Genomic DNA, 27,813 nt, shown 5'->3' on the forward strand with positions numbered 1-27,813 from the left:
AGCTCCTCAGCTGCCAGATAATAACTCTCTGCGTAAATCCATCCAGTCCCTTACTGATCGATCCCAACCCGAAACGCCCCAGAGTCGCCTGAAAAGTCATGTCAAGGTATCATTCTGCCGAATGCAGGTGCGAGGCTGCTCAAGCAGTATCAGATCGACTCGAAGCCTCCGAAGGTGTTCTCGCCGGAATACGTGATGTATAGGAACCTGCATTTGGGGGCATGTCTTGTCAGCCCGGTCCGCCACGTCGCAAAAGGGGCGGGGATTAACAAAAGGGGGGCGCGTACCCGTCCTCGTCCTTGTGCTCTTCGTAAATAGAGGACATGAGCGCGGCTGTTGGTGGGAGGACCTCGTCGACAAAGATGAAGATGGCCTTGTCTGGGGACAGCTTGATGCGCTTGCGGATGACGTAGACGAACTGGCCGACTGTCAAGTCTGCTGGCACGAGATACTTCTTCTTGTCGATGGTAGCAATGTCACTCTTCTCGACCTTTTCGCAGATAACCTGGAAGAAGAAGCGTGTCAGCTGTTGCTCGGTGGGTAGTGAGGGCGGGGACAGGCAGCAGCAGCGGCGGCGGCAGCGAGTATCTCGGGGGACGCCGATGTTGGTTCGTGGCCGAGGTGAGGATGTTGTAGGAAGTACTCACTGGGATACGGTCAAGATACTTCTGGCGAATACGCTCGGCCTCAGCCTTGCGCTTCTCGAAGGGGTGCTCGTCCTTGAACTTGGATCGCATTTTGGTGGGAGTCGGTGAGGTTGTCGCGCGGATGCGGTGTGATGGTGCTGGTTGTAGTGACTGCGTGTGTCTGTCTGTCCGGCGGGCGGGGTCAGCACTTTTGAAGCGATTTGGAGGGCAGGCAGGAAGTATGACGAGGGCTTACGGTTAGGGAGAATGCTGCGATGGCGTTGGTGATGGAAGAATGAAGGTGTAAGTTCTAGGATGGGCTGCGTGAGTACGTTGACGGGCTGGCGCCTGTGACCAAGGCGCCCCAGGTTGCCGGAATTGATGAATGGTCAGCCAGCTAAGGCGTGACGGAAGAGGCGGGGCTGGGATCAATGACTAAAAGGGATGGCGGCCCTCACTATCTGGACGGCGCGTTGGTTCCCACTGGGTGCTGTTAGCGGCTTCGGGCTTGTAAGCTGCAGCTTGTACCTCGCAGCTTTGGGGCAGGCGGTGTCCCTTATCAGTTGACCGACCGACGAGACGGAGGCACCTGCAGCCTGGGGCGGACATGGGGGCCCCTCAAAGGGACCAAGGGGCAAGAATGCCTGCCTCCTGCCTCCTTCCCCATCCCACGTGAACACAGTCATTCGGGAGACCTGACCGGAAGCAGGGTGGCAACTGGAACGCTTTTGTTCCCATGGGGTCGGTTGTTACATTGGTACTGGATAGAACTGTGCTCGTTCTCCCCCGCGCTTCCTCCAACCGCGGCCACCGACCGAGGGGAGAGCAAAGGAGGCAAACAATGCCCACGCAGATCTCGGATGACGACATGTCCCTTTCTCCCCTTATCGCCCGTCCCAGTCTCTTATCAGAATCTTGCTGAAGCCTGATGCTTGTTTCTTTGCAGCATGTATGTAGAGCAGCAGCTATATCTGTAGTCTATACAGTAGTCCAGAGGGTCGCGAGCCCTCTACCCCTTATGTCCGCCTCGTCCTTGGCTGATGAGTCCCGGCCCCTGATGACTGATGACCGATGACCCGTGAGCCGGATCAAGCCGGCCTCCCTCGAGTCTGCTCTCGAGGAGAAAAGTCACCCCACAGAATACGGCGCATCTCCCCGGAACCAGGCGGGTTGACGGGGATGGAGCTGTGTCTCGTTCTGCCCTGGGTGGTTACTCCAATGCACCTCGGGCTCGCCCATCCCTCGAACCATGATCATCGTTGGCGGGTTGCTCGCAGAGGCCGCGACCCAGCCAATCACGACTGACTCGGAGCTACAGGGTGAGCTGAGCTCATGCGGCGGCGTAGCACCACATCTGCCCATCGCAAATAGGCCCCGGCCAACATCTGATTTAACCACGCCGGCCATTCTTCCTAGCCCGCCCTAGACCTGTCGTTGTTGACAAAAAACTTCCAGCTACTCCGCCAGTGGCCTCACAATCGTCGTTGCCGTGCTGGCCTGGCCCCATCCCCCAGAATCCTCTCGGCATCTGGGCTCAGCAGTATAATTGCCCCTTCCAGCCGCCATGGCCTCGAGAAGTAGAGCCCTCCGCGCGACAGCGGAGGGCTTCTTCACTTCTAGAGTCACCTGTGCCAAACGCATACCCCCGAGCTTCTTCACGGCTACGACACGGAGGGCTTCTTCCGACTCATTGGCTGCCCAATTGACCAGCCCGACCTCTTCCAGGTACTCGTACTGGGCAGCCTTCTCAGGCGTGGCCCTCGTCTCCACGGCCCTCATCACAGCAGTACGGAGTCCCCCATGAACTGATCCAGCACCTGCGACGTTGAGGAACACCGGCTCACTATCTCGCGGATGCAGCTTGCCAGGGAACCCACACAGCTCGACATCATGTCCCTCCCTGAGCGCGATGCCCTCGCCAAGCGCGAATCCGGCGTGACAGACCAGTCGCCCATGCGTCTTCGCATGGAGAAGTTTATCAAGGAACAACAGCAGGAGATTATCAAGGGCCTGGGCGAGGTCGACGGCTGCAGGTTCCAGCAGGACGAGTGGCAGCGAAAGGAGGGCGGCGGCGGCATCACATGCATCCTCCAGGACGGCAATGTCTTCGAGAAGGCCGGCGTCGGTGTCTCGGTCGTCTACGGCGCCCTCCCCAAGGGTGCCATCGAAAAGATGCGCGCAAACCACAAGAATATTGGCGGAGACGGCGAGATACCGGAGAAGCTGGAGTTCTTCGCCGCAGGGCTGAGCCTGGTCGTCCACCCTCGCAACCCCATGGCCCCGACAGTGCACCTGAACTACCGATACTTCGAGACGGCGAACCCTGACGGGAGCTCGAGTTCGTGGTGGTTCGGCGGCGGCGCCGACCTGACGCCGTCTTACCTGTTCGACGAGGACGCCATCCACTTCCACAAGACGCTCAAGGACGTGTGCGACAAACACAACAAGGACTACTGGCCCAGGTTCAAGAAGTGGTGCGATGAGTATTTCTACAACAAGCACCGCGGCGAGTCCCGCGGCGTGGGCGGCATCTTCTTCGACGATCTGGACGAGACGGTGGCGGACAAGGAGAACCTGTTTGCCTTCATCCAGGACGGGCTGCAGAGCTTCCTGCCGGGGTACATCCCTATCATCACCAGGCGCAAGGACATGCCCTTCACTGAGCAGGAGAAGGAATGGCAGCAGATCCGCCGGGGCAAGTACGTCGAGTTCAACCTGGTGCACGACCGGGGGACCGCGTTCGGTCTGAACACACCTGGTGCAAGGGTGGAGAGTATTCTCATGAGCTTGCCGCTCACAGCCAGCTGGAAATACATGTACACGCCTCCAGGGCCCCGAGAGGAGAGGCTGACACAGATCTTGAAGGAACCCAAGGAGTGGGTATGAGACGTACAGGGACGAGGTGTCTCAAAGATTCTGTGCTGTCCTGTAAAATTGAAAGTAAAAATAGACCAGAAAATATTCATGATCATACAAATCCTTACTGTGCCCTAATTTTCAAGGGTCGCTCAGAGTGTAATGTACAGCAGATTCGAGATTGGCTGTGTCTGCCTTGCGAAGTCAGTCGTTAGCCCAACTAACAACTCAACAACCTCGATTATCCGTCATGTGAATGAATGGTCCAACCTCCAAAACCACTTACTGCTCCGTGTCCAGAATGCATGTTCACATAATGCCGGAACCTGCAAAGAATCAAGCCGGCTCATAGTAGTAATCCCAAATGGCCTCCAGACCATCCGCACACGCAACAAGATGTCCTCATCGTCATCTGCCCTCCCGACACCAAGGCAGCTCCTCACCTCGATCCTGAACCAGATCTCCAAGATTCCAGCGCCCACGGCGCCAGGCCCAGGAGATGCACCGGCACAGAAAAGCAGCACAGTAACCAGGACCGACTCGTTCCCCGAGCGGGCGCGCGAGCCGCCGACGAACCCCCTCAGGTTGATAGAAGCCAGCCACCGGCCGCTCTTCACCACGCTGCACGTGCTCTTCCCTTCCCTCCTGCTGCCGGCGCTCGACCTGTTGGACAGGGGCCTCGTCGCGCGTCTGCTGAGCCCGGGGGAGGCTGCCACATCCATGTCGGCTGAAGGAGGCTCACTCGCGCACCAAGACGGCGGGTCTCACGGGACTCAGCAGGAGGACGGCGGGGGCTCGCAGGTGCGCGATTCTACGGCTGCGGCTGCAGCACTGCCAACGTCACCATTGGTGTACCTAGTCCGCTCAGCACAGAAGCCGACGCGGCGGCCCTACGGCGGTGGCGGCGACGCACCAGGGACGACAGCCGCACCTACGACCACCAGCAGCAGCAGTAGCCAGAGGACCTACGTCGTGCACACAACGGCGTGGAACTGCACGTGCGCGGCCTTCGCATTCTCGGCGTTCCCGCCCCTCGCGGGCGCGCCCACCCTCCTGGGCCAGGGGCACAATGGGCCGGAGGATCCCGTGTCCGCGATCACCATCATGGATGACGGCGACGACGCAGAGGAGAGCGAGGAAGGAGAGGAGAGGGGCCCGTGGCAGTTCGGCGGGGTGAGCTTCGACGGCTGCACAGGCGAGGGTGGCGTTCCGCCGTGCTGCAAGCACCTGTTGGCGTGTCCTCGCCGAGCGCTGGGGTTGTGGTCTGGGGAGGTACGTGGACCGGAGGGAGGTCGGGAGGGAGGAGATGGCGGGTGTGTTTGCGGATGTCTGATTTACTGCATGAAGTGAGCACTGTAGAGTTGGATGACGATGTCTTTGACACACATAGACGTGGGAAGGACGGCAGGCCAAGATCAACTTGCATTTACACCAGAGGGTATCATGGGTAGCACGCAAGGCGTATACGCGCAACGGGGAGTTTGAGGTCTTTGGGTTGCTGTTTTGCTCATGGCATATGATTCTGGCTGGGCGCTCCGTCGGTTTCTTGTCATGAACCTCACGGGCAGTCCCAAAATATTAACAAATCCGTGCTCCCAGCCGCGGATCAGTCACTTTTCTATGTCGTCCTGAACTCGTACAATGCGTCATGGTCCCTTGCGCCGGCCTTATTCCCCTTCCCGTTTTCTGGTGCTCTATTTCTTCTTATCCTTTGGACTGTCATCTTTCTTCTCCGAGCCCTCCTTGCTGACCTCTCCATTCACACCATTCGGCGCCTTGTCCCCATTCACCTTCTTCTCGCCATCCTTCTCCTTCTCCTCACCCTCCTTCTTGGCCGCGTCTTTCTCCTCCTGCTGCTGACGGTTCTGGATCTTGTTCTCAATAAGATCGTGGAACGCGGTGATGGCCCGGATCAGGGAGCTCAAGTAGATGGCCATAAGCTGGTCGTTGGTCTTCACGTTCAGTGCATAGCTCAGCTCGCTCTCGCCCTTGCCCTTTGTAGGCGTCGACAGGTTCGGCAGCAGGTTGAAGACGTCCTGCAGGTTGCCCAATATGACGTGGTTCACGGGCAGCTTGCCATCGAGGACTTTCTTCAGGTATACCTGGATATTCTGCAGCCGCAGGTGGAGGCCTTGGAGGGACTGGAGTTGGTTGGTCACACGCGTAGACAGGGTACCAGCTGCAACGTCACGGATGTCACGAAGCAGATGCTCAACGCCTATCTCTTCCGCCTCCTCGGCCTCGATGATGGATGCTGTGTTGACGAACGTCTTGGATGCTGTTGTGCCGTCCTACAATTCATGTCTCGTCAGCGCCGGGGAAACAAGCACGGTATGGGGTCGCAGGCCAACAACGTACATCCTTGATCTCGTCCACCGCGAAGTAGGCGTCTGTGGGAACGCCAGCCTCCTTCGGTTGTACGTCGATGATGACCAGGAGTGGGTTTGGGGTGTAGCGCTTGAACAGTTCGTTTATCTTGAGGTCGGATGCTCGCAGCTTGGGGCCCGAGTGGTACCAGCCTATTAACCTCTCACGCGCATTGACCTTCTTGAACATCTCGTTCATGGACTCGATATAGTTGTGATCTAGGAACCAGACGGATGGGTCCTTCTCGTCTTCCTCGAAAGGGACTGTGGGAAAGTAGTGTCAGATCGCAAATGCTCCAGCATCGTGTCGCCCAGCCATCGAAACTAACCTGCGAAGCTGTTTGATACTCGCACCACCTTGCCATCGTTCTGTCCTAGTAATACACCGACGACTCGCTTGTTCTTGGATGATGTGGATGCGCCACGGTTGTAGTGATCAACGACTGACAGCAGTACAAGAGGGGCGACGCTGACTTTCCTCTCCTCCACCAGCGACAAGGTCTCTGTCGTTGTGGAAGGCATCGTGAGGGTATGGAGGGGTTGATGATGCAGCTGGGAAAGGGAGACGGGAGGTTCAAAGCTGGTGGATCGTTTGGTGTTGGTGTTGAGCAGCTGCGTAATGGCGGCTGCCTTTCGCTTGCCGTCAAGCTACCAGACGGGCAGGGGCAGCAAGCACGAGCCAAGCTTCCTGGGCAGGCATCTGGTCTAGGAGGCTGGATGTATCACCTCCCGCCCTCCCCCCCCCACACACTGTTTGGTCCGAACCCCCGTTGATCGGAACCCGAGCTAGGACAGCAGAGGGTTGCGGGAATAGAGCTTCTGCAGCCCAGTTTTGGTACTGCACTCTGCGATAGACTTCAAATAATGAAAAATAGTATCATCTCCTAGCATGATTCAATGGCAAAATATGACAGATTACGTGGAGGCATTATGCTCCAAGCACACGTAAACTAGAGAATATGGAGCTTGAGGGTACTTTATAGGACATGGAGGCCACGGATGGACATGTACCTGGAGAGATGAGACACCAGACTGATGTAGGCGGCAAAGAAAGAAGCAACCTCGAAGCAAGCTATGCTCACCGGCTGGACTTGCTCAAGACTGATGTCCAATCCGTCATGTGCTCTGCATTACCTTGAAAGCACTTCGGAGCTCCCTAGATAGCACACACCCGCAGTACGACGATCTCTTACCATCACACGACCGGAGAGGACTATTGGGTTCAGTGTCGCTTCGACAAGCGGAGTTTACGGCCACAAGATGATGCGACCGGCACAGCTCTGCTCAAGATGTCGGTTGAGACCAGCTAAGTTGCCGACGAAGTCTACAAACAGGGCTGCTTGCTCAACCGTGACAGTTTGCGTCACAGCTTCCCAGCCTCACTGCCTATTTCGACCTCGCGCCTTTCGTCTCTGCAAGGTCCCATTCCCAGCGATCCGGTAGTGGACTCCCGGGGACATGCGGATATGCCAGATTGCTGACTTCGCGGAGCGAGTATGCGCCGAGCCTCTCCGGTGCCTGTGTACCTCAGGTGCAACTATGTGCTGCGTATCTACATAGGTACGGCGCACACAGGTATGGACAGGCAATGTTCAAGTATCGAGGTATCGAGGTACCTACCCATGGCTCTCTCTCTCGGGGCCTGGAGCAGATAGACGACAGTACGACGCTCACACCTGCCGTCACTCTGGTTCCCAGCTAGGTTCGGTGGAGTGGATCGAAATCGCCGGACAAGAGGCTCAAAAAGTTAGCCGACACCCACCTATTTCCCAGATTTTAGTGTCTTGGAGTGGCCCCAAGTGGCCGATAACCCCCGGGTGACCACCCCCCCCAACAGCTTGGAATAAACCCCCTGCCCCTGGGCCACTCGTGCACGCCTGGGCAGCTCCGAACGGCCTGGATTGTGAACGTCGCTCGTCGTAACTTAAAAGCGAACCGCGGCTCTTTTGGCCAACTCTCACCCTCCTGCGAGCAGCGAGCAGTTTTTGATCCTGTCCAGACCGAGATCTGCCCAGCAGCAGCGCATCCCTCTTCTCCACTCTCAGCCCCGTCGCTACTTTGTCCCCCGACTCTCTGTACCACCAGCAGGCCTGCTGCCCTCCGCCGTCGCATTCAATTGCCTCGGTTGCTCCCACCGCCCCGTCTCTTTCGGTTTCCCTTCTCAAGGTCAACGGTCTATCCACCATGGGCATCATCGAGGATGAAGTCAAGGGCCTCCACGCCAAGCTCGAGGGGCTCGAGTCGCGCATAAAGTCCCTCGAATCCAGGCAATTCGGCGGCCCCCTCACCACCGAGCAGGTCCGCATGATCCTGATCGGTCCTCCTGGCGCTGGTTAGTTGTCGCCCGCGGGTGAAAGAGAGGACAGGGTGGGACTTGCGGGGCATCGCGTTGCTGACGGAGCTCTGAAATTCGCAGGAAAGGGCACGCAAGCCCCCAAGATCAAGGAGAAGTTCAACTGCTGTCACCTGGTATGCCAATTGGCTTTCCCAAAGCGCCGTAGCGCCCGGTCTGGCCGGGGCATGTGGTGCGAGACGAAGAGGAGAGATACTGACGGCGTTTGACCCGTACTAGGCAACCGGCGACATGCTGCGATCCCAAGTCGCCAAGAAGACCCCTCTGGGTCGGGAGGCCAAGAAGATTATGGACGCAGGTGGCCTCGTCAGTGACGACATTGTCATCGGCATGATCAAGGCCGAGCTGGACAACAACCAGGAGTGCAAGGGAGGGTGAGAGCCCCCGCCAATCTACTCAGGCTACCATGACCAGCCGCAAGAGCAAACCCTTTGTGCTAACGCGTCCTTTCTCCCCGGCCAGATTCATCCTCGACGGCTTCCCCCGCACCGTGCCCCAGGCCGAGGGCCTCGACTCCATGCTGAAGGAGCGCAACCAGAAGCTGCAGCACGCCGTGGAGCTGCAGATCGACGACGCCCTGCTGGTGGCGCGCATCACGGGCCGGTTGGTCCACCCGGCCTCGGGCCGTAGCTACCACCTGACCTTCAACCCGCCCAAGGTCCCCATGACCGACGATATCACGGGCGAGCCCCTGATCCAGCGCTCCGACGACAATGCCGACGCCCTCAAGAAGCGCCTCGCCACCTACCACCAGCAGACCACCCCCGTCGTGGGCTACTACCAGAAGACGGGCATCTGGAAGGCCATCGACGCCAGCCAGGAGCCCGGCCAGGTCTGGAAGAGCCTGCTGGCCGTCTTCGACGGCGACAAGGACAAGGCCAAGAGCAGCGGCGCTGGCATCCTGAGCAGGATCGCTGGTCGTTAGGGAAGCTGTCTCGCGCGCGCGCGGCTACTCAGATAAAGCCCTGACGTCCAGCCCACCTCAAACCGGCCGGTGGATCTCCATATTGAACAAGACACAGAGAGAAAAGATACCACCTCAATGTAGAAACAGGACGAGATCTCGAAAAATCGAAAATGATGAAAAAGCGAGGTGCAGGCAAATACATCCCATCGTCTTGCACCGCGAAACAAATACTCGGAAAGCATCCTCGGTGTTCTGTGAGCGCGAGAGACCACGGGTTGGGATATGCTACTTGAAACGTGCTATGTATATCAAGACGGGCGGCCGTGAGACCTCAGGTTCCCGCCCTGTATGCTATTATGAAAAGAAAAGTTCCACCTAATACGATATAGAGCTCCTGGTGATCTATCCACAACCAGACTCTCCTGTTAGCTGTTGCCAAATTGACGGTGATTTAGTCAGCATGGCACTCTCCAGCCGGGACGAAGTAAGTTTGTGCAGCTCGGCTCACGGCCTGGTACACTAGAGAATGTGAGAACCGAGAAAACCCCCATTCTCTATTCTACGCACTCAGTGCCACCCATGTAACTGTAAACAGCAGGGGTATTATACATAAAAGCGGAACATATATGCCAATCCCTTTCTTCAAGCATGCAAGTCAGGGCTCTCTCTCCTATCTTTCCCCTCTCTGCTCTATAATTCAACCACACCCACGACGCTTGTTCAAGATGTCGTCGTCGACATGCTGCCCGCCCTTCTCTGTCTGGGCGGCTCCAGGTCCTTCCCTTCTTCTCGTCCCCACCAAGATACTCTTGAGTATGATCTCCCCCATCTTCTTCATCACCCAGCTGTTATCCAGAGAGCGCCACGCTATGGAGTATAACAAAAGAAAAGCTCTGCCGAATATGCCACGGCTGCCACTGCCCCTGCTACTGCCCCTGCCCCCGCCGCTTCTACCACTTCTACCGCTTTGACTGCCAGCAGTGGTTGTATGATGATCTTGAGCCGTCGATGTCGTGACTATAATACGCAAGGAAAAAAGGCGGAAGGAAAAAGGAGTAAGAGAAGAGAAGAGGGACGTGCCGCTCACGCTCGTGCACGGGCGCCGCGGCGGCGGCGGCGGTTGCGCGCTGGGTTTCGTGCGCAGGCAAACATTGTGGTAGTCACCCAGCACAATCCATACTGACGCCGCCAGCAAGGTCCAGACGTCGCCCGCGTGCGAGGCCGTAAGGCGCGCCCGGAACCCTCCCGCCAGGATTTCCTACAAGCCTGGAAGCTGCTACCTTCGGGGCGTGGCTGTGTTTGGGACAAGTCAGCAACAATGCACACACACGCGCACACACACACGTGCACAGGCAAAGAGTCACCCGGTGCAGGAGAAGGGGTCCTCCTTACCATTCACCATCTGCCTCTGCTTGTTCAGCCAGCTTTTGGGCTGGTCCTTCCTCTGCAGGACGACGTGGTTGCTCTGTAGCCGGCTCGTGAGGTCGTACCATGCCGTGGAGATCATGGCGTTCTCGCGCTGGAGATTCTTGATGATCTGTTCGTGGGCGGCCTGCGGGAAAAGGTCCTGTGTCAGCCAGCAGAGCGCACACCAGGGATCATCTCTCCCGAGGGGAAGCCACGGAGTATTGACATGTTGTAGTTGGGTATCAATATCGACACCGGATCCCTCCACTGCGGATATAAGAATGAGAATGACCAGCCCGAGAGTTCGCGTTGACAGTTACAAGGTAATTTTCACAGATACAAGACTTGGAACGCATTTTGTGGGAACTTTTTATGAAACGGACACATTGAATTCATAAAGTAGGAAAAAGCAAAACATACCTTCTGCGCCGCCAACGCCGAGCCCGACTCCAGAGCCTTGAGCTGCTTTTGAAGCTCGAATCGCTCCTGGTCCGCTTTCTCGAGTTGCTGTGATAGTAGGCACATGTTAGCCTATGACCACCAATAAACTGAAATCTACTACTTGGACTTCTTGAAGCGAGAGAGCCAGCCGCCGCTCTTCTTCCTCTTCTGGGTCCTCTGCCAGGCCAGGTCCTCTGGCGGAGGCGTCACACGTCGTAGCAGCTGAGGATCAGATGGGCTCCGATAGCTACTAGAGTCAAGAGACCGCCTGCTCGCCACTGGTGGAGGAACTGCTAGCGCAGGTGCCTGGACAGTGCTTGACCTGTCATTCTCTTCAGGGGGAGGAATTGATGGCACAGGCGCCTGCACAGTACTTGGCTCGCCATCCTCCTCAGCCCGGTCATGCATTGGGAAGGGTTGGCCACTTGGCTCACCTTCCACAATGGAGCCAAGAATTGGAGTCATCGGTAAACGTGCCGAGGGCAATGTGGCCGAAGACTCCCAAGAATTCCTCCCGGGACCTGGGTCGGTCCGAATAGAAGTCACGGTAGCCAACGGGTCGAACGGTTTGGGAGGTTTCAAAAGACTTGCCTCTTTCTGGAGCTTGACGCGATCCCTGAGCTTCTCGGTCTTGGACTTGTAGTCCTTGACCCTGTCGTCCAGGTCGGCCTGGCTGACACCCTCGGGCGCCACGTTGGCGGGCGGGCCTTCCAGCTCCCTCTCCTTGGAGAGCTTCTCCTTGGCAACGAGGGCGTCGAGAAGCTGCGACTTGTGCAGGTTGTTCTCGATCTCGAGGCTGTTGTACTTTTCGCGCATCGACTCGAGTTCGGATCTGAGAGACGCTGCAATTAGTTGGTCAGACTGCTTGAGTCTCTCAAGGGCATCGAGACGGTCGGAGCCGACCGCATCCACTGTGGAGTCATCGTCAACGTCAGCGTTCTGCTCCCCAAGATCGTAATCAGGGTCCTCGGTCAACGCACGGTCGGTCTTCATGGAGAGGTTCTCGCGGTCCTTGTCCTTGGCTTGCTCTTCAAGCTTGCGGATTTGCACCTTAAGCTCGTTGACCTCTCTGGTGGCTTGGGCCAGTTGTTCTCGGATGCTGTTGTACGCCACATGCCTGTTGTAGTCAGATGTAAGCGTGCCGAGCGGACCACATTTCAGAGCTTCATCGATGCCATTGACTAACCCTTCGCCGGTCATGTTTGCAATGAGGGCATCGATCTGCTCCTGAGCAACTCCGTGCTTCTCGAGGATCGAGGTATATTTAGACGTCGCGATATCACGTTCGGCCTTCGCGCGATCCAGCTCTCGCCGGAGGTCGTCGACCTGTGAGCCAGCGGCCGCACCATGCTTGAGAACTTCGATCTCGGCCTCGAGTAACTTGACCTTTGAGAAGTCATTTGTCGTCTGCTGAAGCTCGCGCTCGAGGTTGCTGCTCTCCCCAGTCTGAGACGCAGGCGAGGGGGCCCTCGGTACCTCTCCGGCCCCGGCCAGTTGCTCCTTCAGGTCCTCCATATACTTCTCTACCACGGCATTCTGAAGCCTAAGCTGTTCGTACTCGGTTCTGACCTCCTCATACAACAGCCTGTACTGTTCTTTCTGGTCACGCTCGGCGTTGATGTCTTGCTCGATCGTGGTCATGGTAGCAATCGTTTCCTTCTCGCTTGTCTGCAGCCGATCGCGTTCGAACTTGGCTCTCTTTAGCTCTTCCTCCAGCGTCTTTCGGGAGTCCAGCTCGAACTTGAGGCCTGCGATCTCTTTCTCAAAATTCCGGTTGTCGGCAAGCTTCTGCTTGTATCGGTCAGCGGCATTGGCCTTTTTCTCCAGCTCCTGCGTTTGATGGCGCAGCTCGTCATATTTGTCCTTGTACTCCTGACCCTCCTCGCTGCTCGCCCTGTATCGTTCGAGGTCAACCTCCAGGCGCTGTTGCGTCCGTTTGAAGTTTTCGAGATCCTCCTCCTGAGATGCAATGAGCGCACTCTGTTCCTCGATCTTGGTCTGAAGCACCTGGACCCTCTGCGACTCGTCGGCGCCGTGGAGCTTGCGCAGGTCGGCCAGCTCGGTCTCGACCTCGGCGAGCTTGGCCTTGATCTCAACGTGGTTTTCTTGGAGGTAGTTGTGGCGGGAGTTAAGGTCGGCATATTTTTTTGTTGCGAGGTCCAGCTCGTGCACCTTCTGCTCCAGAGACTCTCCAAGTTTGGCAAGCTGCTCCTCGTGTTCCAGGTCGGCATCCCGATCGCCTGCCGCCTCCTCCTCCTTGGCCTTGGCGGCTAGCTCGAGCATTTGCTTCTGCTTCTGCTGCAGTATTCGCCGTATCTCGTTCTGTTCTACAGCATCCAAGTCGGTCTGCACCTTCATGATGGCTCTCGCTTGTATGGTTTTGTTCGGGCCCATGGCAGCAGTAGCGAGGAGGACGGCAGCGAGCTTGATTGCAATTGTGGTTAGTTTCTCCTCACACTTCTCGGGCTTTATGGCCCGGTGTTCCTGTTTGGGGGAAGATACCTGAGCGAGACCGTCGGCGTCCGGTTTCTCTGCGACTGCGCGGAAGTCGGCGACCTGGGCCAGAGGCAGACAGTCGGGAGCTTCGCGGCGCATGTACTTGAAGAGGCCCTTGTAGACAGATTGCAGGTTGCGCTTCTGGGTGAGCCACTTGGAGCTGCCCATGTTCTCGTCGAGTTCAGATGTGTCGTATGTGGGGTCGAGGCCGTGGAGCACCTGGCCCAGCACGAAGCCATCGGCGAGGTCGTCAATGGACTGGGCGGATTGCCCCTCGTCTGCGAAGGCGTTGACCCATTTTAGCAGCGCGCCCTGCGCGGCTGGACCGAGCGGCATGTTTGCAGTGTTCCCTGCACCGGGGTGGGAACGTTTGTATCGAGTACTAGATGTTGTTCAGGTTCGTGCAGCTGAAGCGTTAAGGGTGGGTTGCCAGGTGGGCAGGCGCGATGTGTCGGTGAGGATGAGGTGGCAGCCACAGGAAATACGTCCTCTCAGAGATAGGCGGGATAATACCTTGGAGAGAAGTGGGAAAAGGAAAGAAAAAAAAAAAAGATAGGTCGAGGGTGGTGTGTGAAACGGTTGGCTTGTTGGAATTGTGAACCGAGGGAGTGTTATTTGGAAGGGTGAGTGGACGGCTTCATCAAAAATTAAACGAGGTAACGAGTATATATGGAGTGGGTTCGTCAAAGCCCCTTTCTCAGGCGGATGGAATTGGCCTTGTGCCGCCCGAGTCGCTTTCACGGGGCCTCTTGCTATTATTATAATCAATCACCTTGTTGCGCGTAGTTGTCTTGTAGCTGGCTCTCGGGCCGGGTCTTGATTGTGTGGCAGTCCTGGGGAGAAGAGCGAGGCTTGTTCATTGTCTGCCCTCAGAAGGCCATTATGTCCCTGTCTGTCTGTCTGGCTGTGTCTGTCTGTAGGTCGGGCGGTCTGATTGTCACGCATGCTCGCATCAAGGGCGGGAGATTGACGGTAACGCCGGGCAGATCAGATCGGGCGGTCCATGGAAGGATTGTGGGAACACAACGTGCGAGACAAGATCCGATGAAGCAGGAGCACGAGGATGAGCAGAAGCTTTGGCTCTGTGACTCTGGAGCTCGAGCTCGAGCTCGACCCCTTCCGTTCCCCCTCTGCATGCAGTCCGCAATCTGCCAGCCAGTGCCAGGGTGTCTCGCGCCTATCAGTGTCGAGGCTCGTCCGCGATGCGTTGTATTCTTGGATTGGCCTAGTGCCCGGCATTGAGCGGACGCGGCGCGCTGCAGAGCGCTGCAGGCGGCAGCATGTCAAGGTGGCTTGTCTGACGCCAACGTTTGAGGTTTCGGCAGGGGTCTCGAGGCCCAAGAACTGGGGACAACCAAGACTTCTGAGGGTCACTCGGGAAACTCTCCAAGGCTCACCTCGGCATTGGGGTCCCGGGCTGCCTGGCTTGCGAATCGCACCTGCCTGCCTCTCTCCCAGCGCTACGCAATCTCGCAATCTCGACCTGCCCAGCTGGGTGAAACTCTAAATCGTGCTCGCCCATGCCCCCTCACCGAGAGCCTGCTGGCATTGGCAGTCGACTGCGATGGGACTCCCTTTGGTTACTACTGCAGACTAGCGGTAGAACATGCTGCGTTCCTACCAGTTGCCCCTGCATGCACAGCCAAAAGGGACGCAGTGTAGTAGTCTGCGCCATGTGGTTTGTTTCTTATTACCTGCACGCAAATCCTCCTGCATGAACAGCGGTGCCGATCGCTTGTTACACCGCACCCCTCCGCAGGCTAGTCACCGTCCAGCACAGGGACCTCACCAGGCTTGGCTGGATCGTCTAGATCGTACGCGGGATCCGTATTCGTCTGGCGCTCTGCCCTGTCGGGAACGACGCGTTGTAGTCTAACTCACTGAACATTGCCATTCGCTACTGCGTCTGCAGCGACCTACTTCCCCGGTACAGTGCTATTCCACAATGTTTCCTTGTTCGATGTCCCGTCCTCCCGTCGGCCCATAATGAGGTCTCATGATTGAAGTGCCGCTTGATGAATGTCCCGTGCGAGCCGCCCCATTGGTCCTGCAGGCTCGCCTTGACACTGATTGTTCAGAGTCAGAGCAGCGGAGATGAATTGCCCCAGTCCCCCCCCGGGGCCTCACCGCTTTGGCGCGGTAAGTGGAGGAGGCGACTCTCCCTCGGTCGACAAGTGGGTGCAGTGACAGATGACACCCTCAGCCATATGGGGAGACAAGCAGGGGAATCACGGACCAAGACAGTCAAGAATATCTGGCCAGCAAGACAAGGCATTGAGAAGCGTGGCAACCTACCTAGGTAACCGGGGAATGGCGGAATGGGCAACATCATCTCTATATTTCCTTGGTACGTAGGCCTTTAAACCATAGTTGACGAATTGTAAGCCCGCGTTACCTGGACACAAATAATCGGTGACACATAAGGCTGTCCCCGTGACGTCTACGGAGGTCATCTCGCGAGCCTCGCCGGCGGCATTCACCTGCCACGAGTTGCTCATCGGCCTTATCATTGCAGCAACAACAGCCATCAACATCCAGCACTGTCGCCCACCTCATGCAGTCCCTAAGACACACGGCATGTGACAAATAGTCCAGGCTACATACTTAAGTAGCCGGCTCCCAGGCCATGCGTTTAGGGACGGTGCCACAAGTGTAATCACGCTGACATATGACCAAAGCCTCGCTACGGAGCAAAGAGGGAAAAATACTGTAGAATTCATAGCCTGTCTGTTTTTAAACAAGAGTAGTCCTCCGGGACAGAGAAAAGGTATTATCCCGACGCCCTGGCCACAGAGGATCATCAACTTGTTGTACCAAAGGACCTCTCCCCATTTCCGCAGGATCTATTGCTCCTCCCAACGCCAGTCATTCTCGGAGCATCGTGGAGAAGCGTCGCCAAGAGTGGGCACAGCCGGGTGCCTCGACGCCGGATCCAGCCCCGTATGCCATCGGCCCGCTTAAGAGTGCTGCTTGTCAATCGAGACGACCTGGTCCTCCTCGACGATCGCGCCGGTGTCCTGGGCCCAGACCTGTAGACTCTCGTAAACCTTCTCCCCAGCGGTCGCGGCAAAGGCCCTACAGTACGGCGGGCGTTTGTCAGCACATCTGGCAGTTTGAACGGTACTGGGAAAGGGGTAGTGACACCCCGGGGCAATCCGGCTTACTTGATTATGGTGTACTCGTGGGTGATGACACCCTTTGCATCTGCGATCTGCTTCTTCGCGGCTGAGACCACGCTGTCGGCGGTGTCTTCGGGGAAAGAGATGATGAAGGACTTCTGCGCCTCGACGGCGAAGGCACCGCTGATGGCGGAGAGGGCCAGGAGGAGGTATGCGATCAGCTTCATGGTTGCGGTGTAGCGGTGGTGTAAGTGGGTTTGATGCGTGTGGACGGCCGGAGGTTGAGAGGTTCAGTGACGTCGGTCGTGATGTACTAGCGATGGAACACTGTCGTTGTCGCAAGGGGCTAAGAGTGGCGGTCGGTCCTGTTGATCTTATAGTGCTCGTTGACTCGGATGTCAGGAGACCTCGTAGTTGTTGCGTTGGAGGTACTGCTGGTGCTTTGCTTCAGACCTCTAGGTTGATAATGAAGTTTGTCTGGAGTCAAATAGTTGGGATGGGGTAGGTTGTTCGCCTCTTTAAACGCAGGCCGGAGTTGGGTTGACTTGGGGTTGACTTGGGGTTGACTTGCCGGGGAGGGGACCCCGTCCCGTGCCCAGGCTGCCAGGCCAGCTCATAAAGGCTTGGCTGCACACCGTTCGACATGGCGTGCCGCTTGTTTTACAGAGATGTCACCCAACGTCCCTAGCTTGACTAACAGTATCACCGCGAACTGATGATTTTGTATACCCCTCAACACCACAAGTGATCTCGAGTGACGGAGTGTATCACGCCGAACAGGTGTTTTCGCCTGCACTCTGCAGCACGAGTGATCTCGAAGTGCCATAGCATTTTCGAAAGCCGAACCTACCCGTCACCCCCAAGGGCCTGGCCAGCTCCCACTACTGACCGAGTACTACTTACGGATACCAGTGCTTGGCCGCACAGAGTATTTTGCGGACATCGCCATTGACGAGTTTTGGGTATGCTGTTCGCAAGGCAGAACGGCAAAAGAGGACGAATACGAGTGTGTTCTAACCAAACTCTTTAAAGTCGGTCTTGGTGTCTCACCACAATCCGCGGAAACGGTGTAGTACGTTAGTCGTCGAACGGGCAATCATACTCCTTCGTGTCTCTTAATTTTTGTTGTTCAATAGTCTATGCGCTCATGGTTCGTTGTTGAACAATGTGGGCAGAGACAAGTTTTGTCTGAATGGATTGGGTGAGCGGGGCTCAGGGCAACGCAGGGGGCTTGTGAGAATGCCATTCCGAACAATGGCGTTCTGCGGCATAGCAATGAGGTGCTCAAGTAGCCCAAGATAGCAGGTGGTGCAAATGGATCTGCCCCGGAACGACATGTCTAGTGAGACCAGTGGTAGAGTCAACTATCATTCCCGACCGTCATGTGGTGACGCCTTCGCAATGCAGACCAGACCGGGACGCCATGCTTCCGAGTGAGAAAAACAACAAAACACATGTGAGATGCTCAAGGCACAGCACTCGAAGGCACGCTCTCCGTTTCTCCCCATACGTCCTTGCTCTCCTGCTCGACCGCGCGCATTGCCATGGCCACATCCTCCAGTTTTGCAACAACATCAAGCACTCCCTGGTTGACCCGTTGGAAGTAGCGATCATTGGCCTCTCGCCGTTTCCGTGCAAACTTGATGTCGATCTCTGTCTCCTCCTCGAGCTTCTGACCCAGCCGCTCAGCGCCGAGGCCTGCGCTCCCTGGTCTCACACTGGCCGTTCCGGCACTCCGTGCTGCACCGTCTATACCGGCGCCTGCACCGCCGACAGTAGTCCCTTCCGTCTTAGACTCCGCAACTGCACCGCCTTTCTCTGATGCAGTCCCAGGCCCGATGGACGTCTCGATGGCCTCATCTGCTTCACTGCGCGCCCAGGCCTGAGCGAGCGCGATCTGCGCAGCCCGCAGCTCCCCAAGCTTCCGGTCATGGTCTGGCCCAAAGACTCGCGTCCCACCGCTGGCGGAGAGTTCCACTTCCTCCAGGGTGGCTTGCATCTCTGCCCATAGCGCATCCGTCCTATCGGTCGCCCGGGTAGACTCCCTTCGCGTGGTTTGTATGGGTGGCAAGTTCAACCCGCCGGCTCCGAGTGCGCCTGACCCGGAGCCGCCGGCTGGCCGGCGGGTGCTGGGAGCGGCCGGACCCGCATTCCTGTTGGCGCGGGACTCCATTGGCTTTGATAATGTTGAGAGGGCTGCAGCTAGGGGGTCATGAGAGAGCGTGGACGAGCTCCGCGGGTGAGCTTGCGAGGTAGGCGGTAGTCCAGTGATGGCGGGCCCGGGGCCAGCAACAGTACTTGGTAAGGAGACATGAGAAGCAGCCGGGGAGGGATGCAGGAACAGAGATGGCGGCGGGTCTCTCTGGGGCTTTGTCTGCGTGTGCCGTGGTTGAGACATGGTTTCTCGTCTTACTCATCCATCCAGCTTATGTCCGTAGTAGGTCTGGACTCCCTTGGACACGCGCATATGCGGCGTGCCGCGTCTCCCCCAGACCGAGCTGGGCGAGGTGCTGGATCCCGAGGCTGCCTGTCTGGTGGGCTGATTACGTACCAACAGCCACCTTCCCAAGGCGGAAGACAGCCGACCGAGAAAACGGCTGACAGTATTGGATAGTAAATAGGCGGGACTCCTGAGATCAGTTTGGTAGTGTTTCGTGGTGAGAGTAGACCAAACAGGGTCTTTGTGCGTATGAGAACGGAATGAGCTTGCTCGACAGTCTTGTTAAGACATGTCCGCTCCTGTCCTAGACAGGAGAGGATTGGACTGGACGAGTACATGAGTAGCTGAATGCTGGCCCAACTGTCAATGCTAATTGTCAAATGTCCATCCAATACCAAGACCCCATGAACAGGGATCCATCAAGTGGGCCCGACCACTCGCTCGCTCGCTCGCCGGGGGCCGTGACAATTGGCTCAAAGTTCACCTGGGGGGGTAGTGCAGTTTTTCGCTCGACTCGGAAGGCAGGAATTTCCTGCTCCGTGCCTAAAAAGAGTGGCCCGAGCGCCCGCTCCTTCCCCGAATCGAATGTACAGGGAGCCCGCACACTTTTCGAAGTTTTCCTGGCAGGAGCAGCCCGATCTGGAGTCTTCCCACGACAACCACCTAACCCCCCCACATAACCCAAGTTCAAGCGATCAAGTCATAATCGGTGAGTAGAGGCTACATGTCCGTTTCGACCGTCTTCCCAATCAATCCCCCAACCGACTGCGAACCGACCGACAAACGCCCGTCTCAGCGAACCAAGAACCACCTTCAAATCAATCCACCGATCCACCCGGTGACGCACGACAGCACACATCAAATTCAGATCTCCGGGGACGAACGTACGTGGCTGACATTTTGTCGCGTCTCTACAGCTATTCAAGATGGGAAAAGGCAAGCCTAGAGGTCTGAACGCCGCGCGCAAGCTGCGCAACAACCGCCGCGAGCAGCGCTGGGCCGATCTGTCCTACAAGAAGCGTGCGCTCGGAACCGCCTTCAAGTCCTCGCCCTTCGGTGGCTCCTCTCACGCCAAGGGAATCGTCCTCGAGAAGGTCGGTGTCGAGGCCAAGCAGCCCAACTCCGCCATCCGAAAGTGTGTGCGTGTGCAGTTGATCAAAAACGGAAAGAAGGTCACCGCTTTCGGTACGAACAACCCGATTCTCCTCCCCACCCGGTGGATGTCTCTTTTACGGAGCAGCGGAGCGCCCAGAGAGACGGGCAGATGCAATTGTAACGATGTGATGAGCTGACACATGATGACTCTGCAGTCCCCAACGACGGTTGCCTGAACTTCGTGGACGAGAACGACGAGGTGCTCCTGGCTGGTTTCGGTCGTAAGGGCAAGGCCAAGGGTGATATTCCCGGTGTCCGATTCAAGGTCGTCAAGGTTTCCGGTGTCGGTCTGCTCGCTCTGTGGAAGGAGAAGAAGGAGAAGCCCCGTTCTTAAGCAGTGTGCATGGACGGAAAATGGAATAGGGATGCTTTCGGTTCTGGCGTCATCTGTGCTTGCTCTCATCGGCATCTTATCAGGCAAAATGGGGGGTTCTGATATTCACACGGTAGACATGGTCGACGAATGAAAAGATCATCACGCCACGACGAAAAAAACAAGACAAAAGGATACCCGTCTCCGCTTTGCGAAGCTTCGATCGTGAAATGGGGGTGGCCAGAGAGGATTGTCAGATTGGGACCTGCAATAATGAGGCTAGTTCAAACAGGCTGTATGGGCACATGGCATCTATGGCTTGCCTTGGGTTTCCTCGGCCCCATCTTCAGAGATGTTCTTAAGAGTATAGTCCACAGCCATTCCAGCACTGACGGCTCCACCAGTAATCCAGCACCCATTTACAAACCACCACCAGCAGTCCTTGACGTCTTTGAGATTGACCTTCTTGATCATGTATCCTAGCGTGAGGGCGGCACCACCGCAGCTGCCCACGAAGAATGCCGGGCCAGCGCCAGCAGCAATCCCTGAAGCGGCCAGGAGGCCTATCTGCACGGCACCGAGGCCCACGAGAAACCGTTTCGACTGGTCGTGTGCAAGAGCGACGCTCTTGATGCCCGCCTTGGCATCGTCCTTGACATCCATGTGCGCATAAATGCCGTCATACAGAACCGTCCAAGCTACGTTCGAAGAGTAGAGAAGAGCAGCAGTCATCAGCGCCGGCGTGTTCGAGAGGAGATCGACGCCGAGCGCTGGGAAGCCCACGAACGCACCCCATGAGAAGGTGAGTCCCAGGGCGAACTGCGGGTAGTACGTCACCCGCTTGGCCAGGGGGTACGAGGCCACCAGGAGCAGACTCGGCGTGGCGTAGAAAAAGCACTCGAGAGGGAACTGGAGCAGGATGGCCAAGCCCGCGAGGAGCTGTGCGCCCGTGAACACCAGCCCCTGGAACGGCGTGACTGCGCCCCGTGCGATGGGTCGAAGTCGTGTGCGGGTGACGTGAGGGTCAAGGTTGCGGTCCCAGAGATCATTGATCGTACACCCTGCGCCGCGCATGATGAGCGCGCCGGCAAAGAACAGCGCTGAAGTCCCGATCACGGATCCCGGTGATGCCATGGGCGTTGCTAGAGGGGCGGCCATGAGAGTTGAGAAGAGGCACGGGAAGAAGAGGTAGTAGGTGCCGGCGGGCTTGTCGAGCCTTATGAGCTCTGCGTAGGGAACCCATGATGACGGCAGGACTGCGAGGAGGCCGGTGTTGGGTGGCTCGTAGACTGCGGGAGCTGGTGGTGGTGATGGGGTTTGCTCGGGAACAACGGGGGCTGCCCCAGCGGGAGCAGCAGATTTCTGAACGTCGTTGGACGTGAATGCTCTGGGCCGCTGGGCTCTGATTGTCCAGCCGTTGGTTCCATGGAGTACTTGAGGCTTACTCCGGACTGGCCATGCTTGGTTTTGGCGCAGAAATCTGCGAGGGATGACACAAGGAGCAACAGGGCGAGATGACGCTGTTCTTAGTCGGCCAGCTCGGACTGTATTCATGGCGATTGCGATGACGCCCTTTTCATAGGACCTGAAGTTTATGTTAGCTATCGAGTGCCATTTGATTTTGGTTCGCGTGTTCGCATCTAGTGTAGCCCAAACGGGTTCATCTTCCCATGCATGGTTTCCTCTGCTTAACGGACATACTTGTGGAAGTCACCGATAAGAGAGTGATCCCAAGAACCCTGACTTTCGGCAAGATAGGTGTAAAAAATCCAGCTGGCGAACTCTTGCAAGCCAGCTGCAGCGATCAGTCCTGCTGATCGTGGAAGGGAGGGAACGGGGCAGGAGAGCAGTATGAGTTGGGTTTGGAGATATTACCTACTTCAACTTAACCGCACAGTGCTGCCGCTTTCATACGGTCATGCGAACACAACCTGGCCGTCTCCTCGAGAACTCATGCCCTAATTTGGTGAAGGGGCGCTGTAGTCAGTGACGGGTAGGACCACTAATACAAAATCAGTGACTTTTCAGCCTTGTCGCTGGCTGCGAAAAGTTAAAATGGGGCTGTTGTTTTGGAGCACGGTGGTTGGTTGGTTTGCTGGAAGCTTCACCCCAGATTTCCCGTGGGCTGCTCCCGTCGCGTCTAAAGTACAAAGTACACAGACACCCTCTGCCTTGCCAACTAGACGACACTGCCCATCTGCATCGGCTACCATTGTCGCATCTGCTTGCAGTCGCGCCAACTCATTCGCGCAAGAAAACCACCCATATTTTCTGGGTCAGTTCCCTAAGAGTATGAAGGGCGCGCCGAACATGCGCTAAATGGTCCTTCCTCACCATCGCGTCGTGCAGTCGCATCGCCCTCCAGCCCCTCCCCGATCGTAAACCTCGGCCAGCGCCCTCCTCTTTGAAGCCCCGCCCGCGCGTCCGGCCAACCTGCTTCAAGATGCCTAGCATAGCAACGCATCCTCAGGCAAAGTTCGACCCGATTCCACCAGATCTCGACCTGCATGGCTTGGTCGACCGGACCCCGAACTTCGAATGGGTCCAGCGCATCCCCGCTTCTAAGATCAGGAAGATCGAATTCGAGAAGCTTGTGTGGTACCAGGTGATCAAGCAAGGGAAGCCTCTCGTGATCGAAGGTTGGAATAGCAAGCTCCCGAGATCTCTGTTCAGTTCGCAATGGCTCGAGGCGAATTACGACAAGAAGCGTGAGTCTTGCCTGCTCCTGCCACACGTGGTTCGGTAGCTAACACCTGTCCAGAGGAGGATGTGCGCGACATCAATACGCAGTCTAACATCCCGATGACGATGGGCCACTACCTGCGGTCGATGCGCCAGCTGACCGATCAGTGGACCCCGAACAACTTCCAGGACGAGCGAAGGCAACGACTCTATTTGAAGGATATCGATTGTCCACCAGAGTGGCATGACCATCTACGCAAGGTTATGCCGCCGGGACTGTTTTATTTCAACGAGAATGTCGAGGACCACGGCCTCAGAGACGACGACCTTTTCATGGAAGAGCATACGGCCGCTCCAGCAGGAGACCTCATGAGCAGCCTTCCCCCAGAAATGCGGGCACAAAACCTGATGTGCTATATCGGACACGAAGGAACATACACACCAGCACATCGTGAGATGTGTGGTTCCCTCGGCCAGAACATCATGGTCGAAGCTTCGGGCAATGAAAACGGAGAAAAAGAGGGCAGCTCGATCTGGTTCATGACTGAAACCAAGGACCGGCAGATCGCTCGAGAGTACTTCTTGTCAATGTTAGGTCACGACGTTGAAATTGAGAAGCACTTTGCCCAGATTAACGCTTGGAAGAAGGCAACGTTCCCGGTCTATATTGTCGAGCAGAGGCCCGGCGACTTCATTCTCATTCCGCCTCTCGCGCCACATCAAGTGTGGAATCGTGGTACCAGAACCATGAAAGTGGCGTGGAACCGCACAACCGTCGACACGCTTGACTATGCCCTGCACGAAGCGCTGCCCCGAGCGAGGCTCGTCTGCCGAGACGAGCAGTACAAGAATAAAGCCATCATCTACTTTACGCTGCAAAAGTACTATCAGCAGCTGCAAGATGCAGCAGAGTCTCAGATGTCGCTTCTTTTGGGTGATGAAGTTGGCAGGGACTCTGTGAGGCTTACGCAACTGAAGAAGGATTTTAAGAAACTCCTTCAGCTTTTCACAGAAATCTTGGTGGACGAGATGTTCGCCTCAAAGGAGAAGAACGTGGAGATGATCCCCTTCGACTCCTGTGTCATCTGCTCTTACTGCCGATCCAACATCTTCAACAAGTTTCTGACATGTAAGCATTGTGTTCGAGACCTCATTGATGGTGACCAGGACACATACGACGTCTGCATGGAATGTTACGCCATGGGCCGATCCTGCCTCTGTGTGTCAGGGCTTTCGTGGTGCGAGCAGTGGGACTGGTCTGAGCTTGTTGAGAACTATGAGGCGTGGCGGACCATGGTCATCTTCAACGATAATTACGTCGATATGAATCTGTCACCGCTGCCTCTCGAGGTTGCCAGAATGAAGATTGGCAGGAAAGCTTTGGCCCAGGTCTGCCAGGAACAACTACGGCGGCGACCTTTCAACGACATCTCAAAACCTGACAAAGAGCCTGATCCTGAGCCGTCAGATCCTGAAGTAAACGAGGAAGGACGACCCAAGAAACCCAAGAGAAAGAAGAAAAAGGGCGACACATACACGTGCCACACCTGTTGCCACAAAGATTACACCTACCGCCTGGCCTTCTGCACCACACCAGGTTGTAACCAGGCATATTGTTTTGGCGTGCTCTATCGGGCCTTCGATATGATGCCACAAGACGTACTACAAGAAGAGCGCTGGCAATGCCCGCGATGTCGATTGATTTGCAATTGTGGAGGATGTCGGAGGACGGGCATTACGAACCCATACGAGCCGAAGAATACGTACATTGGCCACGACACCCGTGCTGTTGCAGACGACCGCAGCCAAGAGTCGTTGGTCGATTTCCGCGTGCACAACTTGAACTGGCTCAATGCCGCGGGAGATGGCAGTCGCAATCACAATAGCAAACGGATCCAGCGGCTGCGCCAGGAAGCCGAAGCAGACAAGGCCAGAGACAACGCCGACGCCGCAGGTGACCTTGCTGGCAACGATGCAGCTCCTGACCAGGATGGCTTGTCGCAGCAGCCTGGCCTAGCTGGACCTGGAAACCAGGAAGAGATGGCAGAGACCAATGGAGCTCCAGCTCATGAATCTGATGCGAACAGCCTTCAGCAGCAAGCATTTAATGGTGCTGCCAATGGCACGGATCTGTCCATGCTTCCTGATGCCCGGGCTTCTCTGTTCCCCGAGAGTGAAGCCTACCCGGACCCTTCGACGCTTGGTGCAGAACGAAGATTGGGGATGGGCTACTATGAGCAGGACGACACACCTAACAAGATTCTCTTTAACCCGTACCAGGAGCCAACTGAAAGAGATGATCTCGTCAGCGATTTCGAGGAATCTGAGTGGGTCAAGAAGTCCCTGCGCGCGGCCAAGCGACGAGCTCGGCATGAGGATGAAGACCCAGATTTCGTCGTCGGCAGGTCACATAAGAGGAAGAAGACCAAACCCGATGCAGAGCTTTCGCGGGACAGCACACAAAACCTCGATCCGGCACTTCTCGGCAATGACACGGTCATGCATAATGCTGCTCCGGAGGGTATCGAGCCTCCGGAAGCGCCCGTTGACACAGATGACCCTTTTGCTGAGCAGGACGAGCAAGATGAGGGACCCATAGATCGTGGCCGACCATTCGATCTGAATGTACCCACACTGCGGCACTCGAGGCCCAAGGTCTCGTATGCAGATACGGGGGATGTTGACGAGTTCAATGAAGTTGTGTCGGCAAAACCCAGAAGTCATATGCCCAAGGCTACGCCAGCGCCGAACGAAGCGAGCAGAGACCCTGTCGATCTCGCTGCGCAAGCCATGCGTGCCATCACTGGTGTTCCGCCAACCCCAGATCCTGCGTCGGCTCCCATCCGCAAGAGAGGACCAGGCAGGCCTCGACGATCTGACACAGGCCCTGCTCGCTCTTCGCCTCAGGCGACTGCTAAGCCCACCACGCCACAAACAGGACCCCCAAAGCGCCGTGGCCGCCCACCAAGATCATCCTTAGCCGCCAATGCCCTGGATCCAGACAATGAGCCAGAGACCCCAACAGATTCAGCTACCGATGACTTCGAGCAACAACTCGCTAAAGAATTGGGAGACGAGGAGGCAGTTGGAGACTCACCAAGGCTACCTGTGTCTGCCCCAAGGCGAAGGGGCCGGCCTCCAAAGAAGGCTGCTCAGGGGTCTGAGAAGCCAGACCGCACAAGTGCAACGCGGTCCGGGGGATCACCTACGGCTGATCCTGCACCTCCTGCCGAGAAATTCATGTCGATGGCTGAGCGTATGGCGCTCAGAGGCAAGAAGGTCAAGATCGGAAAGAGGAGAAGTGGCCGAGAAGCGCCTGCAGCAGATGCGACCGCGGATGGTGGTGTCCAGGCAGCTCCTCCTACGGACGACGCTCCCGCCCCGGCAAAGGAAGCGCCAGATAACGATGGCATTCCCGGCCCGGTACTGGAAGCTCCGGATAGTGATGGAGCGCCTGGCCCGGTAGAGGAAGTGCCGGACAATGGTGAAGCACCCGCGCCAGAAGAAGATGCTCAAGACAATCATGGTCTACCTGGTTCAACAGATGTACCCCCAGAAAATATCGACACGCTCTCTCCTGCAGAAGCCTCAGAAAATGACGACGTGTCAATGGAGGATGCGGAGTCTGACGAAGGCGCGGAACAGTACATGTCATCAGGACCAGCAAGTGTTGCACCCGAGTCAAAGGAGGCCAGCGTCGCGCCTCGGTCGAGGCTTCAGAGTTCGGTGGCCCCTCTGTCAAGAGGGTCCAGCCGTGCGCCAGCCATCGAGAGGTTGGAGCCTTCGCCTCCACCACTTCCGGCCAAGCCAGCAGGCCCAACTGTCGTGCGGCTCGGTGATTCGGAGGATGAGGAGACGGGAGGGCCAACAATTGTGAGACTGGGCGATTCGGATGACGACGGATACAGCTACTACAGCGATGATGGCGCCGATGAAAACGGCTCTGTCTCTGTCTCTGGCTCTGTCTCTGGCTCTGTCTCTGGCTCTGTCTCTGGCTCTGTTGCTGGTTCCGGGTCTGACGAAGATGATGATGACGAGGATATCCCAGCGGAAGCATCGGCTCGAGCAAATCCAGGCCCAAGTGGTCGAATGGCTACGAGAGGCGGGGTCAGAGGTCGAGGACGGGGCCGAGGACGTGGTCGTGGCCGGGGAAGGGGCGGAATATGATGCAACTTTGACCGACCGCTACAGTACTGCGATCTCATGGTTGAGTGCCAGCAGTACGACATTTATTTGTTTGTTTGATACCTCTTTTTGCGTGAACTCCGTCTGCGGGAAGCGCATTGCAGTAGTGATCAGGGTGTCAGGTCACTTGCACGAAGGCTCAAGGTAGCCACGATGACACATGATAGAGTCAATTCAAAAAAAAAAAAAATCAATCCTCTCTCTCCCTTCTGCCAATGCTTCCCGTGCGGCGCTCCATGCGTGATTAATCCCGCCTATGCTCACCCCATACCCTCCGTGCTTGTGGATAGCAAAGCTGCCATACTCGGTGAACGCCTAATTCGCAGATTCAAATCGTCATTCCTGTCCTCTCAACTTGATTGAGCTCATGCGTTAGCATTCGCCGGCCCATTTCGTGGTTAGGTGTCCCTCTCGCCTTTCCAGCGTCCCTCAGACCCAGGTTGCAGATCCCCGGAACTTAGTCGGTT

General features: G+C 56.8%; 12 protein-coding genes across 12 annotated transcripts; 5 read left to right on the forward strand and 7 right to left on the reverse strand.

Annotated features, from left to right (window-relative positions):
• Positions 1-149: 149 nt before the first annotated feature.
• Positions 150-737, reverse strand: INS49_011627 (uncharacterized protein; the record flags this gene model as incomplete). Its single annotated transcript, XM_043172340.1, has 3 exons — positions 150-207; positions 288-505; positions 648-737. 3 exons carry the CDS (start codon positions 735-737, stop codon positions 150-152), a joined length of 366 nt encoding a protein of 121 aa, XP_043024085.1.
• Positions 738-2,516: 1,779 nt separating this feature from the next.
• Positions 2,517-3,512, forward strand: INS49_011628 (uncharacterized protein; the record flags this gene model as incomplete). The annotated part of the gene is made up of 1 exon (XM_043172341.1): positions 2,517-3,512. One exon carries the CDS (start codon positions 2,517-2,519, stop codon positions 3,510-3,512), a length of 996 nt encoding a protein of 331 aa, XP_043024086.1.
• A 366-nt stretch (positions 3,513-3,878) lies between these two features.
• Positions 3,879-5,037, forward strand: INS49_011629 (uncharacterized protein; the record flags this gene model as incomplete). Its single annotated transcript, XM_043172342.1, has 2 exons — positions 3,879-4,754; positions 4,873-5,037. The coding sequence occupies 2 exons, from the start codon at positions 3,879-3,881 to the stop codon at positions 5,035-5,037; spliced, it is 1,041 nt and encodes a 346-aa protein (XP_043024087.1).
• A 139-nt stretch (positions 5,038-5,176) lies between these two features.
• Positions 5,177-6,370, reverse strand: INS49_011630 (uncharacterized protein; the record flags this gene model as incomplete). The annotated part of the gene is made up of 3 exons (XM_043172343.1): positions 5,177-5,773; positions 5,841-6,112; positions 6,178-6,370. The coding sequence occupies 3 exons, from the start codon at positions 6,368-6,370 to the stop codon at positions 5,177-5,179; spliced, it is 1,062 nt and encodes a 353-aa protein (XP_043024088.1).
• Positions 6,371-8,032: 1,662 nt separating this feature from the next.
• Positions 8,033-9,126, forward strand: INS49_011631 (uncharacterized protein; the record flags this gene model as incomplete). The annotated part of the gene is made up of 4 exons (XM_043172344.1): positions 8,033-8,180; positions 8,265-8,317; positions 8,421-8,575; positions 8,664-9,126. The coding sequence occupies 4 exons, from the start codon at positions 8,033-8,035 to the stop codon at positions 9,124-9,126; spliced, it is 819 nt and encodes a 272-aa protein (XP_043024089.1).
• Positions 9,127-10,067: 941 nt separating this feature from the next.
• On the reverse strand, positions 10,068-11,040 carry INS49_011632 (uncharacterized protein; the record flags this gene model as incomplete). Its single annotated transcript, XM_043172345.1, has 4 exons — positions 10,068-10,235; positions 10,293-10,401; positions 10,473-10,660; positions 10,936-11,040. The coding sequence occupies 4 exons, from the start codon at positions 11,038-11,040 to the stop codon at positions 10,068-10,070; spliced, it is 570 nt and encodes a 189-aa protein (XP_043024090.1).
• A 33-nt stretch (positions 11,041-11,073) lies between these two features.
• INS49_011633 (uncharacterized protein) lies at positions 11,074-13,788 on the reverse strand (the record flags this gene model as incomplete). Its single annotated transcript, XM_043172346.1, has 1 exon — positions 11,074-13,788. One exon carries the CDS (start codon positions 13,786-13,788, stop codon positions 11,074-11,076), a length of 2,715 nt encoding a protein of 904 aa, XP_043024091.1.
• Positions 13,789-16,409: 2,621 nt separating this feature from the next.
• INS49_011634 (uncharacterized protein) lies at positions 16,410-16,798 on the reverse strand (the record flags this gene model as incomplete). Its single annotated transcript, XM_043172347.1, has 2 exons — positions 16,410-16,527; positions 16,617-16,798. The coding sequence occupies 2 exons, from the start codon at positions 16,796-16,798 to the stop codon at positions 16,410-16,412; spliced, it is 300 nt and encodes a 99-aa protein (XP_043024092.1).
• A 1,238-nt stretch (positions 16,799-18,036) lies between these two features.
• INS49_011635 (uncharacterized protein) lies at positions 18,037-18,744 on the reverse strand (the record flags this gene model as incomplete). Its single annotated transcript, XM_043172348.1, has 1 exon — positions 18,037-18,744. The coding sequence occupies one exon, from the start codon at positions 18,742-18,744 to the stop codon at positions 18,037-18,039; it is 708 nt and encodes a 235-aa protein (XP_043024093.1).
• A 1,193-nt stretch (positions 18,745-19,937) lies between these two features.
• INS49_011636 (uncharacterized protein) lies at positions 19,938-20,500 on the forward strand (the record flags this gene model as incomplete). The annotated part of the gene is made up of 2 exons (XM_043172349.1): positions 19,938-20,196; positions 20,322-20,500. 2 exons carry the CDS (start codon positions 19,938-19,940, stop codon positions 20,498-20,500), a joined length of 438 nt encoding a protein of 145 aa, XP_043024094.1.
• Positions 20,501-20,791: 291 nt separating this feature from the next.
• On the reverse strand, positions 20,792-22,155 carry INS49_011637 (uncharacterized protein; the record flags this gene model as incomplete). Its single annotated transcript, XM_043172350.1, has 2 exons — positions 20,792-22,064; positions 22,136-22,155. The coding sequence occupies 2 exons, from the start codon at positions 22,153-22,155 to the stop codon at positions 20,792-20,794; spliced, it is 1,293 nt and encodes a 430-aa protein (XP_043024095.1).
• A 767-nt stretch (positions 22,156-22,922) lies between these two features.
• On the forward strand, positions 22,923-27,328 carry INS49_011638 (uncharacterized protein; the record flags this gene model as incomplete). The annotated part of the gene is made up of 2 exons (XM_043172351.1): positions 22,923-23,187; positions 23,241-27,328. 2 exons carry the CDS (start codon positions 22,923-22,925, stop codon positions 27,326-27,328), a joined length of 4,353 nt encoding a protein of 1,450 aa, XP_043024096.1.
• Between the last annotated feature and the right edge of the window lie 485 nt (positions 27,329-27,813).

This window comes from Diaporthe citri (assembly GCF_014595645.1).
Source record: "Diaporthe citri strain NFHF-8-4 chromosome Unknown scaffold_5, whole genome shotgun sequence".
Lineage (NCBI taxonomy): Eukaryota > Fungi > Ascomycota > Sordariomycetes > Diaporthales > Diaporthaceae > Diaporthe > Diaporthe citri.